General features: G+C 44.2%; 1 protein-coding gene across 1 annotated transcript; it reads left to right on the plus strand.

Moving 5' to 3' along the window:
* Positions 1-3378: 3378 nt before the first annotated feature.
* SRI (sorcin) lies at positions 3379-16457 on the plus strand. The gene is made up of 8 exons (XM_084785457.1): positions 3379-3516; positions 4471-4554; positions 6198-6267; positions 10131-10174; positions 11490-11637; positions 11994-12107; positions 12960-13018; positions 14831-16457. The coding sequence occupies exons 1-8, from the start codon at positions 3466-3468 to the stop codon at positions 14855-14857; spliced, it is 597 nt and encodes a 198-aa protein (XP_084641583.1). The 5' UTR covers positions 3379-3465; the 3' UTR covers positions 14858-16457.
* The last annotated feature ends 1792 nt before the right edge of the window (positions 16458-18249 follow it).

Here is an 18249-nt window from a genome sequence, read left to right on the forward strand (position 1 = left end):
ATCCTTCTTCTAAAGTTCTGTCTCTGAAATGTTCCGCTCCCCCCCCCCCATTGGGTATCACTACAGACTGGAGATCAAACTTTTAACAAATGGCCTTTGGGGGTCATTCAAGATCCAAACCATAACATCTTCTAAGAGGCAAAGCCAGATCATGTTAGGACTTTTACTATGAACAGCAAGATATTTATATTCAGCCAGGTCAGCCTTCAAGAGTACCGGCCACTCACTGGCCTCTTCTTAGGTGCTGTCTCTTTTTTAAAAATCTCTAAAACGGTGTGATTAGGCGATCACAAAAGTTTCTGTTCTCAAGAAAACTGATTTTCGTCTAGCTTTACAATTGAAACAGCTCCCCTCAGCCTCTTTTAGCCACAGCCTTCAATCAGGATGGCATGCATCAACAACTCCCTGAAGGCTTTTTTGTAAGACTTAGTACATTTTTAGGATGAATGACAGTAGTCAGGCTCCTGTGAAAAAGCCTTCTTCTGTATAAAGACACAGTTGGTGCTCTGTTGCTGAGTCTTTTCAGATGGCATGTGCATGGCAGTGCCTGTATCTAGGACTCACAGTTTGGAGGTATAGGGATAAGAATGTGATCTTATCCCAGTGAGGTTTATAACTTGATTCAAAATTAAAGAGAATTGGGGGGGGGGGGCATCAGGAGATCATCTTTCTATAGGGTCTCCTGAGGGATGAAGTAAGTCTCCTGTTTGTTCGTTCTTGATCTTGTGAAGGCAGACATGAGGATCTTTGGAGAAGGTTTTCTGTCTCCCAGGTTCTTTTTTTTCTGAACTGTCATTTCAGTTCTAATGCCTCATATGGAAAACATGGCTTAGTGTTTTATAGTCGGTTTTATTTTAAAACACTTATGCTTTAAACTTATGCTGAGAGTCAAAGCCTGGCAGGTAATCTTGGGGAGGTTACTTGCTTCTCAATTTCCTAATCTATAAAACACAATTACATCTTCTTTTGAAGGTGGTGTGCTTTAGGTGAATATAAGGAAGCATCTAGCCTGACACTTGGCACATGCCACGAAAGTGGGACGTTGCTTCTTCTGGTCCACCTCCACACGGTCCACACACATGAAACTAAATATGGAAACCATGAAAGAAAAGTACACTTCAGTTCTGCAATTGTTTATACTGAATCTTTATCTGCTCATGAATTGCTTAGGTTCTATAATACTTGGACTATAAACAAAAAGGTTTGTGTTACATGCACGAACAATTAAAGGGGAGCCTGTCCTCCTGCATACACTCTAGCCACACAGGATGACAGACAGGCATGTCACAGTCTCACAGTGTTTCTATTGTGCATCATATTGACCAGTGAGCAGATTCTGAAGTAGCCGTTTTAATCACAAGCTCTGACACTGGGGAAGTCACCATTCCTAGGGGTGACTCATCCACCAATACCAATAGCAAAGGTATTTACTAAGGGCCGTATTTCCTGAGTCATATGCTTGCCCTCATTTGCAAACTGCTGCCTGAGGCCCACATCTGGCCTGCCTCTTTTTGGGAGGCACGAATGATATTTACATCTTCAAAGACAGGAGGAAAACAGTTGTTCTGACATTCAATGATGACATTAAATTCAGCCTTGTGGTTATGAGTGAAGTTGCCCCGGAAGACAGCCACACCATTAGTGTTAGCATATGCCCTCTCTCCCCTCAGGTCCTCCCTGTGTATAATGGGAAATATTTACTCTCTGGACGTTCTCTTCCCCCCAGGGGCCAGAGCTCCACAGCCCAGCTGTGAGTTCATTTCCTCCTTTCTTTCCCTTGCCTTCTCTCAGCTCTTGATTCTCAACTGCATAATAAAAGCCCCTATCTCACAGGACCTTATGAGGCCTACACAGATAAGCTACTTGTTCTGAAATGCGGACATTCATTTCGGTTACTTTCCTTAAATTATATTTACCTTTGTCGTCATTATCACTTGGCACACTCTTTTCCTGAATGGAAAGCAGCAGGGGCGTACCAATTTGTTGGCAATCAGGGTAAGAGTTTCATTTACAGCGCTCCATTAAAACTCACTTCTTAAGGGGGGGGGGGGAAGTAATCAGAGTCTAGTGACTCCTTAGCATAGTCACTAACCCATAAAATGAATCCTGCATTAGCTGCAAACTTTTTATTTGCAAGACATATTTTTTGTTGTTGTCGCTTTCAAACTTAAGTCTCTAGAGCCTAGACTCAAATGTGAGTTCAGCCCTGATCATTTAGCTTGTTAAAGTGCCGAAACACAGAACAAGAACTCAAAACGCCTAATCTACCTGGACTGACCACCACAGTATTTGGAAACAGTAATTTTACCTCCCAAAGCAGACACAAAACAGGCCACACATTTGCTATGTGACCACAAGGACTGTAAGAATTTTTCTCACTATTCACAGCTTTGGTTTTGGGTGTCTATGTATCCAAAAAGAGAACTTGAGAGAGGTGCTGATGGCTCATCCAATGGCTCGAGTCAAGGTCTCCTCAATCTATGGTAAATCTTGTTCATAAAAGTGTTTCTCAAAATGTTAAAAATCAGGAAAAACAGGCAGGCATGGTGATTCTTCGCGAGGCAGAGGCCCTGAGTTCCAGGCTAGCCTGAGAGCCTGGGCCACAGAAGGAAAGAACAAACAAACACTGTTTAGTCCTTAACAGTCAATAGCAAGCAAGCATTTCTCTCTTGTTGCAATTGTACTGAAAAAGCGAAAAAGAGCCTGTGAAACATTTTCTGAACAACCCAAGTGAGTTACACATCCTTTGCAATGTTCACCAGCACAGTTGTTTCTGTTTGAATCATCCAGGAAATTAAACAATTTGGTTGTCTACGAATGATCTCGGTGAGGCTGTCCTGCCCTAAAAAATCCCTCTTCTACCTGACCCCCACACCCCCACGCCTAACAATCATACAGGAGCTACACCCAGTTTAACAGCTGGCCCACCCTCATTCAAAGCTAAAAGCCCTCTTGCACAGTCCTGAAGTCTCACCCGGTTCTCAAAGACGCTTTCCTATTTTGTAAAGTGTCTCCTTCACTCACTGAAGTTGCTTTTCCCTTCCCTACAATTGTGCACAGCGCTATTATCACACCGTCCCTGTCCAATAACCTGGCGTAAATAGCAAATGACCCACAAAATAGCACAGTAGGAAGAAGAAGGGGTAAAAAAAAAAAAATCCCCTGGCGGTGCGTGGATGTCGGAATATTCTACTAGGCTGGGAGGGAGAACAGGTCCTGGTATGAACCCGTCTGGGGCCCTGGGTCACCGCTCCACCGTGGGTCGCGCGTGCAGGCGCTAACCTAGCACCGAGACAGCAAGGAGCGGGTAGCGCACGGGGTGGCGAGGGGCGACTGGAGATGGATGGCGGTAGTGGTGAAGGGGAGGGCGTCCCCCGCGGCGCGGCGTGGTGCGCTCCGGGGCGGCTCCGGGAGGACGGGCGGAGCCGCGGATAAGCAGGGCAGGGCGGAGACGCAGTCTGCACCATGGCGTATCCCGGGCACCCTGGCGCCGGCGGCGGGTACTACCCAGGCGGAGTAAGTGCAGTGCGCGCGGGCACCCCAGTCTCTAAGGCTCCCGGGTCGAGTGGGTGCCACCGCCGGGCGGGAGGAGGCGGGGCGGGCAGATTCCCGGTCCCAGATGATCCCAGCGCGTTTTCCTGGCCCCTCCCGTCCAACCTTGGCCCCCGCTCAGTTTTCTGCCCCATCTCTTCTTAGTGGCTCTCCTGGGCTCACGGGTGTGGGGGTTGCGCCCCGGGAAGCCCACTCGGTGACTCTGAAATGCGGCGTAAGATAGTGCAAGCTAGGTGTTAACTTCCTGCTCTCGCTCGGAATGCCCCCGAAGCAACAACAGCCATCTTGATCTAGAATGGTCCTGTGGTCACTCCCTTGAAAAGAAAGTGACAGAGAGACCAAAAAGTCTGTAGAAATGAGCTGACATCCTAGACAGTACAAACCCGACACCCTGGCCACTTGTCAGGGGTCGGGTTTGTACTGTCAGAGACAGAGGGACCCACATCTGAGAAACAGCCCGGACCATCCCCCTTCTTCCCGCCTGTCAGTCCTGAACCAACTCCAGCCTCACCTACTTCTTTAAGTACTTTTAAAGCATCATAGAAACTGTTACAAACAAACAAACAAATAAAAAACCAAAACAAACAAAAAATAAAAACCAATAGGAAAACAATCCAGAGCCTTGTACCAGATGGCTTGCTTCTGTTACGATGACCTCTGTAACCTCCTGCTTAACAGGAATTTTTAAGTGGCTTTGCATATAGTGACATCACTTTCACATCGCTAGTCTTTTTAACTTTCTAAGGAGCAGGAATGGAAAAGCCCACTTGGTTATTGTACTGGAGTGTGCGGGGGTGGGGAGGCAGGTCCCAGGAAGGGCCCACAGGCACCAATTCCCTGGGCTTTGCATGAAAGCCTTGCACGTTGAAAGCATAAACGCGATTCTGTATCTGATGTCTTTGCATTTCCTTTTCACAGTATGGAGGGGCTCCTGGCGGGCCTGCGTTTCCCGGACAAACTCAGGACCCGCTATATGGTTACTTTGCTGCTGTGGCAGGACAGGTTAGCCTTTCTTTTTTAATATTGAAGAGTTGTTGTATTCTATTTGTGTTAGCATTTAGTGCAATGACAGCAGAACGATCTTTGCCCTGCAGATGGGTCCCTTTGCCTGGGTGAAAGATAGAAAAAGGAAAAGAAAAACTAAAACATTCTTTATTTTAGTTCTGAACAAAGTTGGACAGAGTATTGCTTGTATTCATCACAGCTCGGTTCACAACTGAGCTTGTGATTGAACTAGGGTTCGATTGACCCAGAGGGGGATTATAAAAACACTTTGGAGATCAACAAAGTATAAAGATGCCTTTAGGACTGTATATTCAGGGTAGAGAAAGGTTTGCTCACAGAACAGAAATTGGAGATCTGAACAGAAAAACCTCTGTTTGACTAACCTAAAGACATACATTAGTCATTATTCTGTATCCCAATTATGGTAGGCATCTACTTTCAGTTGAATTTGATAATTAATCATTTACCCCATAGGAGGTGAGGAGAGTTCTAAAGAGCCATTGGCTTCCAACATGAGAGCTGCTATCAGTATTTAGAAGGTAGCCTTTACTCCTGGCAGATGCTCTCACTGAGCAGGCTTTCTATGTCCTTATTAGGTGTTGTGGCCAGCTGACCCCAGGAAAGAATGCAGGTCAGTTAGTCACAAGGCCTGAGCAGAGGTATGACAGATGTATGGCTGCCTTGAGGAAGGACACTTGCCCTAGCTTGCAAGGTCACCGTGTGTTTGGTAAATGTAGTGTGGACGTCATCCAGCCGTATCTAGAAAGGACGTTATTCCTACTTGAGCCAGAAAAGACGAAATGATGATTTGAAATGCTCTAAAATTGTGCTAAGCAAAATCCTCAGGCCACCTTTGAAAGAGGTACTCTAAGAAACACAGCTCTGAGAGTTTGAATGGAAAATTGAGTCGAAGACCGGGAGACTTTCCTCTCGAGTATCTACTTAATATGTTATTGATCTGTGTCTTTGGAAACCGCAAGACACAGCGCACCTCAAGGCTAGCATTCTTAGATTGCTGGTGTCGCCAGCGTGTAAGTGACCCCACCTGCTTGGCTTTCAGCAGCCCCGGCCTCTAGTCCACATGTTCATCTTTTTGCGTATTACTGCTCTTGTTCCCTGTTTATAACAATGGACTGAGCCAACTTGGATTCATGTATTTTATTTTTAAAATCCCTAAAAATGACATGTATCTTAGTTCTGACTTCAATCAGCCAGGAAGTAGGTACCAGGAGCCTAGCCTGTATCTTCTACGTATAATAGTGGGTGGGAAACCCTGACTCCTGAGTCATCAGTTTATCCAAGAGCCTCCTTGGACCAAGTCTTGTATTAACTGATGCCTGGAAGTCTGCTACACACTCTACTTCCTCCATATCTCAAAAAGGGGGTTGGGGGATATGTTTTGTAAGCAATTCCATAACTAATTTTAAAATGGTTAATTTTGATAGTTTGCATGACAAATATTCTTTCACCATCAAATTACTTCTAGAAGTAGGATAAGGAGAAGAAAGCCCAGTTTTGAAAGGTGTTTCTTTAAAAAAAAATGCTGGATATAATAATTTTCTCTTGTTAGCATTGCTTAAGGACTTGAAAGTACAGGTCACCATCAGGATTCGTCTTCCTGTTTGTTTGTTTGTTTAAAGGATGGGCAGATTGATGCTGACGAGTTGCAGAGATGTCTAACACAGTCTGGCATCGCTGGAGGATACAAACGTAAGTTCTTGGTCTTAGAATCTGTCTGATAACACTCCTGTTCTCTGTACTTCAGTCGTGAACTGATTGTTCCTTTAAAGAAATCGACCTCTTCGGACCCACCAAGCTATTTTATTTAAAGGTTAGTTGAACATAGTTCCTAACAAGCCATTCCAGCTTGCCAGACAAGTTAGTGGATTTCTTGGATTTGAGTTCCCTGGAACCATTCAAACCAGTGAGACAATTCGGGTGTCCTCCCTCCCAGAGGACAAGGTAGAATGCTGAAATGGAATCCGCCAGATCAGGTATCATTAGTGATAAGTACTAACACGTACCACTGACTTTGCCCAGTGCTTGTTCTGTCCTGACTCTGGTGGCACTGAGCGAGTGGCCAGTAGTCTCATCTCTGGGCTCTGGGCTTGCGACTTGGCAATACAAATATCTGCTGGCCGTGGCATTCCCTTGGTCATTCTTTCTTTCACCAGAGACAATGTGTTCATGGTGAGGACAGAGCAGCCTTCCTGCTGTCTCCTCATCCTCCTGGGTCCTCTGCAGACTGCGTGAGCGGCCCTGTTGTTTAGCACATATCCCCGCTTTCCTGCCTTTTCAGCACCGTGCTCAAGCTGCAAACAGGGAAATAAATGCTGCAGAGACGCCACATCCTAGCTGGAGCTTATCATCCCATGTACTCTGCTTTTTATTGCAAATCTAGCTTTGACCGTGTGAAGTGTTTGGGACAGATAATAGTGACTTAGCCCAAGTGTGCATCCTTCTAACTTCGTTCTATTCGTTAGTGAAATGAGAACACCAACCAGACCCCTCAACTCCACACTAAGCTATAAGTTAAAATGTTCGAACTAGAATTCCTACCGAAGGGTTTGCAGTGGCCTCTTCAGCTGTTTGACGCTCTGTGTTCTCTAGATGGGCATCTTTAAAACACGTGTGTTTCTGTTGTTACCATGCCTTGTTTTGTGTCACTTCGATGCCCTATTATTAGTTCTTAGTTGGTAAATTAATTCAAAATAGAAGAGCCTTTCACATTTCTGTCATTTAATTTGGTCCTAAACAAGAGAAGCACTTCCTAGGTGTAGGGAAATGAGCAGTGCTGATGATATTTAAATTGTTAATTTTTAGCATCAAGCAATTGAAATAAACAAGAGAGATACACAAGGAATATCTTATTAGCCTACAGCTTTTCAGTAGAGGAGATGTATCAGATTTTAAAACATACACTGCACAGCCTTAGAGAGCAGTTCCTTTAAGAATTCTATTTTGAGGGCTGGCGAGATGGGGTAGCTAGCTGGTCTTTGCCTCCAAGACTGATGGCCTGAGTTCAAACCCCGTGTTCCACACCAACTCCTAAAAGTTGTCCTATGACTCTGACTCTCACTCCACCCACACCCACACCCACATGGAAATAAATACCTAAAATTTGTAATAGCAAATTTTGAAATTTTTATTCAATAAAGTCACTCCTCTGTTGGCCTTGGGTCCGTGCATCATACAGAAGGCATTTGCTGAAACACAAGGGCCTTGTGATGTGGTTACTTAGCTTCGTTCCCTGTAACGTCCATAATAACACCACCCAGCCTCTGGGCTGTCACAGTTCTGCACTACAGAAACTATACAGCTATCCATCTTTTAATCCCAGCTGCCCACAGAACTGGAGTGGAAGGGGGCGTGTGGCGAACTACAGACAAGAGCCAGTCATCCCTAGAGGAGGTGTTGATGGGGAAATCTCCAGTCTCCAGAACAGAGACTGAGCTTCTCCTTTTCTTGAATTCGGGGGGGGGGGGGGGTTCCTCGGCAAGAAGTGTGACAGAGGCAGGTAGAGGCTTCGTTCCTTGCTAGGCCTGGTGCATCATGTTCCTACTGGAAGAAAAGGTGTCTGAGGCATTGTGGTAGAGTGAAGAGAAGCAGTAGCAGAGGTCAGTCACCTTGTGCATGGCTTTGGAGTTACATCAAGTGACTCACATTAAGAAAAAAACTGCTCCCAGGTGAAAATGCGGGGAGGAGAATTGAGCAAGACCCATTTGCCTCACCCGAATTTATTGGACATCCACACTTTAGCTTTATTTCATGTTGTGTCTCTTAGTACCCAGTACCTAGTACTAGTACTCCTAGTACCTAGACCCTACATCTATCAATTACTTGTTGGGTGGCTGTTGGCTAATGCATTGGAAAAAACATTCTAGAAAAGAGAAATTATCTCTGGTAATCTGTGCCTATAGTCTGAGCACTTGGGAGGTAGAGGCAAGAGGAGCAAGAATTCAAGGTCATCGTCCATACAGAGGTGAAGGCAGCCTGGACTACATGAGATTCTGTCTCAAAAAGCCAAATAAATAAATTAAATTAAAGAAAGAAACCATAGGCCTATAGCCATATTGATCTTTTATTTAATATATATAACTTTTAGGTATCAGTAAAACTCATGCTATTCTATTAAAAAAAAATAATAGCCCACTTCCCCCTTAACCTTCACATTGCACTACACCTCCTCTCTAGGGGTCAGAATTCAGTCCATCCACCCATTCATCCCTTCAACCACCCTGTCTATTTTGATGGACGGTTACCTGTCCATCAAACAGAAACAGCTCCGCCTGGTGACGATCCCGGGGATAAGTACTGAGGCTGGGATTGTACCAGCAGGCACATGGTCTGGACAGGAGTGAGCCTGCAGAAGTGATATCTAGGCTGAAGAAGAAACAATGATGCTGGGGGTGAGGTTTGAGGGGGGATAGGGTGTGCGTACATAATTAAGGCATATAGAATCCGTGTATCTGAAAGACCCAGCGGGAGCTCGGCTCAGTTACAGAAGTGAGAAATCCCATGTGGAGGTCCTGCCTGGTTGTTGGTGGACGGGGAACATTCATGAATGTCCTCATGTGGAGGGGTTCTGGCCTTTTCCCTGAGAGCAGAACAACACCTGCCGCTCCAGCCGCAAGGTAAAGACTACATTGAGAGTCTAAAATAATGAGTTCGCTTTAAAGGAAATAGAAACAGTTTACTCTGAGCCACACAGGAAGGACTACGGTTCAGGAACGTGGACTCTGGTTGCCTTGATTGGCATGCCACAATGGAAGAAGTCACGTGAACTCGTATAGTCAAACGATAAGAGAATGTCATGAACGGGGACCATGCCATTTCCACTGGTGGGAAGATCAAGTACACTACAGCAAAGTGACGGCCGTAGCTTCCATCCGTTACAACATTCGCGGCTGTAGGACGGGGAGACAGATGCTAGAGGTCTGCTAAGCACAGTGATACGTTCTAAGGAGTAAGAACGAAGACGTTGGGTCAGATCCAATGGTTCAGGCTATCTGGCGAGTGGTCAGGGTTATTGGCTATTAAAGGCCCCAAGTAGTCCAAGCTATTTCCAGCCTGTGAACTATAGCATTCTGTCTACCCAGTGTTCTGCTCAGCCAACATTAGTAGTCTGCAAGACCTCAGTATTGCTACAGATTCTTCAGACGGTTCCAGATCATAGGCACTAGAGAGTGGCTAAGTAGAACAGAACTAGGGCTGTCTGTTAAGGAGCCCACGGAGTCCTACAGCTTAAAGAAATGACTGAGCCAAGAGCAACAGTGGGGCTGTCGGTTGACCTCAACCCTATTGAGAAGGTGATTGCATGTTGGGGGAGGGGAGGTTGGGATTCCCACTGGTACCTATAACATGGGCAGATCCATAAACAGTGCAGTTTTTGCAATGGGGCCATGTTTGCCACCCAATCCCACAAAACATGTGTTGAGCTCTGTCCCATACAAAATGAGTAGCATGTTTTGAAGAGTGGATTAATAATAAAATTCATAATTAATTTGAATGATTCCAATGTAATGTGAAATGTTGAAATTATATTTATTCATGTACTTTCTTTGGTTTAACAGCTTTTAATCTGGAGACTTGTCGCCTTATGGTTTCAATGTTGGATGTATCCTTTGTCTTAATGGTTGTCTAGAGTGTTTTGCCATGGCAAAGACATATCAAGACAGCTCATCTCAAGGATAATTACAAGTAAACACAAAAATAGCAAGTAATCACCAAAAAGCTTTGAGAAATAACTAGCTATTGGGATGTAAGTCAGTGTGACACACAGACAGGAAGTTTAGTAGACAGAAGGTTGGTTGTTCAAGACTACGCAAGGAGCCAGAGGTGTGGTGCCTCATGCCTGTAATCCCAGAACTCAGGATGCAGAGGCAGGCAGGAGGATCACTGTGAGTTTGAGGGCAGCATGTGCTATAAATTGCAAGCTGGAGGTTAGCCAGAGCTACAGAGATCCTTTCAAAAGAGATGGGTGGGAGAGAGAGAGAGAGAGACTCTGTGTGTGTGTGTGTGTGTGTGTGTGTGTGTGTTAGAGTTAGTCACCCAGGGTACTTCTCACCTCAGCTCACTTTCATCAGGTGAAATCCTTGGGTCTGAGGGCTTAGCAAGGGAATATCAGAGCACGTAAGAAATGTAGCCCAGTTCCACTAAGAAAACTGCTCTCTACTTATGGCTTACAATGCCATATTGCCTTCTCATATTCAGACCATGTAGCCTGTCTGTTTCCCACAGTAAAAATGGCTTTCCATTCATATAATTCCTGATAGTTTCGTGGTTCTTCTCGCTGTAGGTAGGTTATTGTATTTATGTGTAATAATATAAATGTATATATAAAAACAGAAAAAGAAAAATATTGCCAAACAAAAAAACGACTGTTCAGAGCTTTAAGCCTGTCGGCGCCGCACCATCCAGCGGAAATAAGACACCAACAACTAGACTTCTTCTCGAGATCTTTACTCAGGATTAAACTCAGTGGGAATGGCCCCAAAGAAGGGAAGGGCCAAGCTTAAGTACAACTCAAGGGCCAATCAGCTCATGCCAGGTGCCACCTCCTCATAGGTCCGCGTCAGAGCAGGACTGCACGTCATCAGATCACCAGTTACCCTTGCACAGCCTTTTGCCATATAAGGACTTGTTTATCTTAGAGAGCGCTCGCCGTCAGGATGGTGGAAACCTGCGCCTTGTTAAGGCACGGCACCTCGCAGCTCTCCACATAAGCCCATTGGTCATTTATTATATTATTTATCATTACTTTTTAACATATCATATCAACAAAAATATAGACTAGCTTTTTAAAATTTGGGGTGTCTTTTTGCCATCTTAACAGCAAGAACATAGAATTCTCCCTTACTTCTCTTTGTTCTCTCTCGTGTGATCATTAAAGATGTGAAATGAGGCTGTTCTAGTCCTTGATCATAGTCCAGAGAGATATGTCTGGCACGATGGGGTTCACTGAATTTAAAGAGCTCTGGGCTGTGCTGAACGGCTGGAGACAACACTTCATCAGCTTCGACAGTGACAGGAGTGGAACAGTGGACCCCCAGGAACTGCAGAAGGCCCTGACGACAATGGGTTTGTGTCACCAACTAGCGCTCTCCATTGGCTGCTAAATGTGTTCTGTGTATCCCTCAAAGTATGTGCTACATGAGGGCAACTTCTTCCTTCCTTCCTTCCTTCCTTCCTTCCTTCCTTCCTTCCTTCCCTCCTTCCTTCCTTCCTTTCTTCCTTTCTTCCTTTCTTTCTTCCTTCCTTCCTTCTTTCCTTTCTTGCTTCCTACCTTCCTTCCTTCCTTTTCTTCCAGTTTAAATTGTGTTTATTTTTTATGTCTTTGTTGTTGGTTTGGGCCTTGGGGGATTTTTTTGTTTGTTTGTTTGTTTGTTTGACAAGCCTTCAGCCTTTAATTGCTGGGTGATTTTTCTGCCTTCCAGGCTTCAGGTTGAGCCCACAAACTGTGAATTCCGTTGCAAAGCGATACAGCACTAGTGGGAAGATCACCTTTGATGACTACATCGCCTGCTGCGTCAAACTGAGGGCTCTCACAGGTGTGTTCCATAAAGCTGGTCCACATGACCAGGGGCAGAGAAGACCCTTTTCTTTTAATGACATTTGTCATTTCTCCATGCCTCCTAACTTCTGTTCTGCCCAGATTTTTTTTTTTATAGTTTTAAGGGGTGCTTTAGCAGATCCTTAACACAGCTATTAAGCAAGTGGGGCATAATATGTTATTCAGAATTTTTTAGGTGAATGAGTTGTCATAGTACATTTTATTAAAATAAAATTCTATTAAAAATAGATTTAACCATCTATTTTGTAAGAACATTTGTTTGTGGTGTTAGTGTCACAGAGAGCTTACACTTGCTAGGTAAACCCTGGGCCACTGTGCTACACCCACAGCCCTAATTTGTGCAATATCGATTGACCACAGAGTACAGGTATGAGTAATTCTCTTCAGCTGTGGGATGTTTGAAAAGAGTACAATTAAAGTAAATTTGGGGGCATCCAGGCTGAAATTAGTGGGTTATTTCGTCACAGTCCATTTATCATATTAGGGACTGTGTCCATGTGCTTCCGTGTGAGCAGCATGCATGTTACTATGGTGATGAGAACCCTCTGCTTTCTCCGCAGTTAAGGGCCTCTAAAGCTAAACTGCTTTAACGAACTGAGACCAGTCGCTTTTCTCAGATCCACACTGAAAACCACCATTGGCTACCTTTTGTCTATGGTGTCACCTTTTTATCTCGTCTCTTAATATTCCTATTTTTCTTTGGCCTTATGTTGACTGGCTATAGAATTTAAGTGTTATTGATGCTTGATCCCAATGCCCAATAGTGAGCTGTTGTGATTTTAGAAAAGCCACGTAAAGAAAAGCTACATTTTACTATGTTGTTTTGCAGATAGCTTCCGAAGACGGGATTCTGGTCAACAAGGAGTTGTGAATTTCTCCTATGATGATGTAAGTGTCAGTAAATAAGAGCTGAGTAGAAGTTGTAGTGCATGAAAATGGGATTCCCTGCTGAAGTTAGCTATTAAGAATGCGGACATGGTGACTCGTGGCACTTGGGATGCTGATGCAAGCGCATTGCCAGGAATTCAAGGCCAGCCCGAGCTGTGCTTGTGAGACTCTGCCGAAAGCAATCAATCAAACAAACAAAAAAACAAAAAAAAACGAAACAAAAACAAACAAATGAAAAACGTGGTGGTTTATGCCTGTAATTCAAGCACTTCTGAAGCTGAGGCCAGAGGATTGCATCCAATTCAGCCCTGTCCTGTTGCACTTATTGGCTGGGTCATAGAAGCAGATTTCCTTGGTTGCTCTGAGACTGAGTAAAGTGATTTTCATAAGAAGGATGCCTCTTGTAGGCTGGGACGATAACCTGGTTGCAGACAAACATGAGGAACTGGGCTCAATCCTCAGAACACATGGGCAACAAGCTGGGCGTTCTGTTGTAGCCCCACTACTGTGAGGTAGAGAGAGACAGGTGATCTCTGGGCTTGCTGACCATCCAGCCTCGCCTGCTTTAGTGAGTTCTAGGCCAGTGAGAAAGAGTCTCTCAAAAGGTGGCTATCGCCTGAGGCGTGACACTTGAGGTTGTCTTTAGCCCCGACACACGTCCTGACACACACAGCATGTACCATATACACACGTCCCAACGCACACCACACACCACATACACATAAACACAAAGTAACCGTAAGATATTTTTTCAGAGCTGTGGTCAGATTTCAGCCAGCTGTGTCTGGAGATGGACTGCCATCAGACGTTTCATGTGCTCTCACCTTATATAAAACAGACATCACGAGAGGTAGCTTACAGCTGTGCTTCGCACACCTACACTGTTCCCTGAGAACGTACAGCCGACGCCAGATTAAACCATGATTTAAAACATGCCATTTATGGAGGTAACCTCGGGAATGGGAAAAGCTTAGATTTTGGCATCAGAGGGAACCACTAAAGTGGTTTCTACATGCCCTAATCTTTGGTTTCTTTTTCTCTCAAATCTGACCCATCACGTTGGCTTAGCAGAACTGATGCAGGAATTAGCATTGCATTAGCTCCTTCTCAGTGTTAGAGTAAGCTCAGGGGGGCACAGTCTAGTGCAGTGGTTCTCAGCCTCCAGACCCTAACCCCTTTAGTGGTTGAACAGCCCTTTCACAGGAGTCCCCTACGGCCATCCGGCATACCAGATATTTACACTACAGTTCATAACAGTAGCAAAAAATTGCAGTTACGAAGTAGCTACAAAAACAATTGTATGATCATGGATCACCACAACGTGAGCAGCTGTATTAAAGGTCTGCAGCATTGGGAAGGTTGAGAGCCGCTGCTCGGCTGGGTCTAGGTGGGGTGGCAGCCCTGCACAGCAAATCCCGATGTGGCTAAATGTGCGTTTCTGAGTTGCTGGAGCAAGGTCAGCTTTTCTCTTTCTGGGCGTGCATGGCCTTCATTCAGATGAGGCAAATGTTAAAGGGCGATTGTATTCAAAGTGGTGGGGGGTGAAATCGCAGTCTGAAAGTGCTGACATGCTATGACAGTGTAAAGTGGGCAAGTCCTTTTGGCCATGACTGTTTCTAGACTCTTAAACATTATTTAGGATTTCGGTTCTTTAGCTGTTGAAGGGATCCGCCCTTCCTATAAAGTGAGAAGCTTATCAGCCTTTACAAAAGAAAGTCCCCCTAAAAGTAAGACGTGGCAGCTGCCCACAGAGGGGCAGTGGTGCCCACAGCACTTGGTGGCCTGTCTTTAATGCTGGTCTTCCTCTTTCAGTTTATTCAGTGTGTCATGACCGTCTAAGTCAGGAGGCAGCTGCCTGAATGTCCTCAGCATTCCAACTGGAGCCCACCCTCACTTCTTCCCAGCTGCCTGAATGTCCTCAGCATTCCAACTGGAGCCCGCCCTCACTTCCTCCCTGCCTTCAGTGTCGTGTGCAGCCGTCCACGGACATGCCATGATGACGATTGAACAGGATCATAACTTTATATAGAACCGAAGCTTCGTCTTTAGTTTTGATAATAAGTTCTTTGGAAGTTTGATAAATATTAAGAACAAGTGGGTTATACCAGTCAGAACCCCCTGAGCCATTATCAATTATGCCTTATTTTTCTGCTAATTCCATTTTATATAAAGTGTGCAAAACATGTAATGCATATTATGGGTTGTCTCATGACACCTGAAATCTTTTCATTAGACTTGGCTGTTATTCTTTCCCCCCCTCCCCCTGAGAACTGTGGTTAAAAGTTTTGTGTGGGCTAGTCTTATATAAGTAGATCCACAGCGGGGCAAAACAAACCAGTGACCATGGCAATCCACATACTAGAAAGTATACGCTTTAGGACTTAACAGGCTGAAAGCCTTGTGCGTGGACAGAGATACATAGATACCATCTGCCTCTTTAAAAACCTACAAATAATTTGAGTGACAAATACTGTCACCAAGGCCTTCTTTGTCATCCACTCAAGCTTTTGTTAATTATACTTACAAGCTTAAACTTGTCAGAACAAGACTAAAGGGAAATAAGAATATATATACTAACTCTTTATTCATGACTAATGAGACTCTAGATTAATTTCCTTTATATATTTCTGTATCTCCCAACTTTTTTTTTATCATGTGTAGACTTCCATTTCAAAACCAGATGTCAGGGTAGAGAGACAGCTCAGCAGTTAAGAGCGTGTACCGCTCTTGCAGTGGACTAAAGTTCCCAGCACCCATGTTGGGTGGCTTACTACTGCCTGTAGCCCCATGGGCACCTACATTCACATGCATATACCCCAACATGAACATTACATGTGCACATGGAATTGAAAAGTAAGTAAAACCCAGGCAGGTTAAAACATTGTTGACAACCATCTCTGAATGTCATTTGTTCATGCATTTAAACATACACAAGAAAAGGATGGAAATTACTGTATCAGTTATTGACCTGGCTTTAATCACGGCGTGTAGGGCCTTCCTTCTCACCAAATTTCCAAGTATTCTCTAATAGCTTATTTGGTTTTACACACACACACACACACACACACACACACACACACACACACACACACACACACACACACACACCAGATTTTTTTTTCAAGTGTTTGAACCATTGGCTTGCTGGCAGTGCCTTACTATGTATGTGGCTTATGTTAGAACAAGACAGTCTGTGTCCCCACTGTTGAAAAGAAGAGAATGCTTACTCCTCAAAGTAGTTTTGAGTGTGCAAATGTATGCTGATATATTAAAAAAAAAAAAGGCATCCCAGTGTTTCTGCTTCTTACAGTTTGGTAGTAAAAATGGTAACAGTCTCCTCTCATTAGCAAGGTATCTGTCTTGTTTCTGAAACAATGTGAACCTGACCGCTCAAGTGAATGGTTCCCTGTCAGCTGGTGAAATAAACATTTCATAAGCATCTTCAGCCTCATTGCACAAATATATGTTCAGACAGTGTTTATATATATATATATATATATATATATATATATATATATATATATATTATATACTCAGTCATTTCATGAGTGTTTATTCACCCCTAACTTACATGTGCTTGGTCAGTACTTAATGCCCAGGGTACATGTCAATATGTGATGCTGCCTGCTGTGTCGTACATGGCAAGTCTGGGTTTCATTTCAGATGTTTTATCTGTACTGCCACAGAGCTTAGCTTTAACCCTGGCCTAGGCTGCCCCAAAGAGGATCAAGGGAAGACTAGGATGCCGGGATTGCCCCCACAAAGTCCTAACATATAGTTAAGCTGCTCCATCATTTGAATAAACCCCAAGATGTGCTACTTAGATGTTGGTCCTGGATTTGCTTTTGGGTACATCCTCAAGTATGATAGGTTGGTTTTGGTAGTCAGGCTTTAATCAGTAGTTCAAGGCAAGTCCCCATGTGTTCTCTATTTGTTTTCACTTCCTCCTGAAAGCATTGAATTTGCCCTTCAGTTTGCCTATGTAGTTAGAAAGTTCCCTCCCCTGGGATGACTGCTTTGCACCCTTCCCTGTTCCTTGTCATCAGGCTTCATTATAACTGACTTTGTCCTGTAGTGTGTATTTCTGATGTCCGCTTTTGCAGGCCACTGCATCCTCCTCCTTTCTCCTTGCCTCTTACTCTCACTGCCTGGTACTTGCTTGTGTCGCCCAGGCTGACCTCCTGGTTTAGCCTCTCGAGTGCTGGGGACTACAGGTGTGAGCCATCACACTGGGCCTGACTTATTTTTAGTTAAAGTGCTTAATTGGAGCATGGTAAGCCTGTGAACTCACACCCCTCATCTCAGGACTGTTTTATTTTGGAGATGTGACCTTTAGTCGTATCACATCAGGGCATTACATGGCTTGTAAAAAAAAAAACTTTCAGCACATTGCAGCCTTAGGCTTGGCGCTTCCTAGCAACAGCTGGGGCAGATTTGCACCACACAATCACTAGATTAAAAGGCATGATATTCACATGGTAAAACATCAGTCCTGAGGTGACGTGTCAGATAAGACTTTTTTCCCCCAGACTGCTTTGCTCATCTGGTCCATCACTGTTTCAGGGTTCATATAAATAATTATATGACTAAAATACTTTAGACAGAAGAAGTGAAGCTATATGCAATCACCAATTTTTAATATTATAATAAATATGAGCTTTCCTCGGTGATTTCATGACTTTTCACCTCTGCAAACTGAAGGACAAGGAAATGCAAATGCCACAGTAATGGCTGGTACTCAAATGGCTGCTTGGGACAAGATAAAGGAGACCAGCCCTAACCAGTTTCAGACAGTGAAACCATGAACCCAAACTGAACCCATTGAAGACTCAGGCTTTAGGAGGCAGCACAGGTGCAACCCTGGGCTGTAGGGCAAAAAGGTTAAACTTCATCAGGGCAGGAAAGAATTCAAGAGACAAGTCCTCACTGGACAGCCAGCCCACCAAATGGAACGCCAGTTTTCCCTTTGTCTCTTAGGGACCATGAGAACAGAATCTTCTGACAGGTTATCAGAGATACTGACAAGGTACGGGGAAAAAAATGAAAAAGAGCTATGCATCAAAATAACATAAATCTTTTATTGAAAGTCACTTTACCGATGTTACAATGAGAGTAACATAGAAAACTGTGATCTTATTAGCTTCAGAAGTGAACACTAATAAAATTGTGCCAGAAATTTAAATCCCGAGTTACAGTGACCTTTAAAAACAGCAAGATTTTATTTACCTACA

Source organism: Acomys minous (genome assembly GCF_964271855.1).
Source record: "Acomys minous genome assembly, chromosome: 6".
In the NCBI taxonomy this organism is placed as follows: domain Eukaryota; kingdom Metazoa; phylum Chordata; class Mammalia; order Rodentia; family Muridae; genus Acomys; species Acomys minous.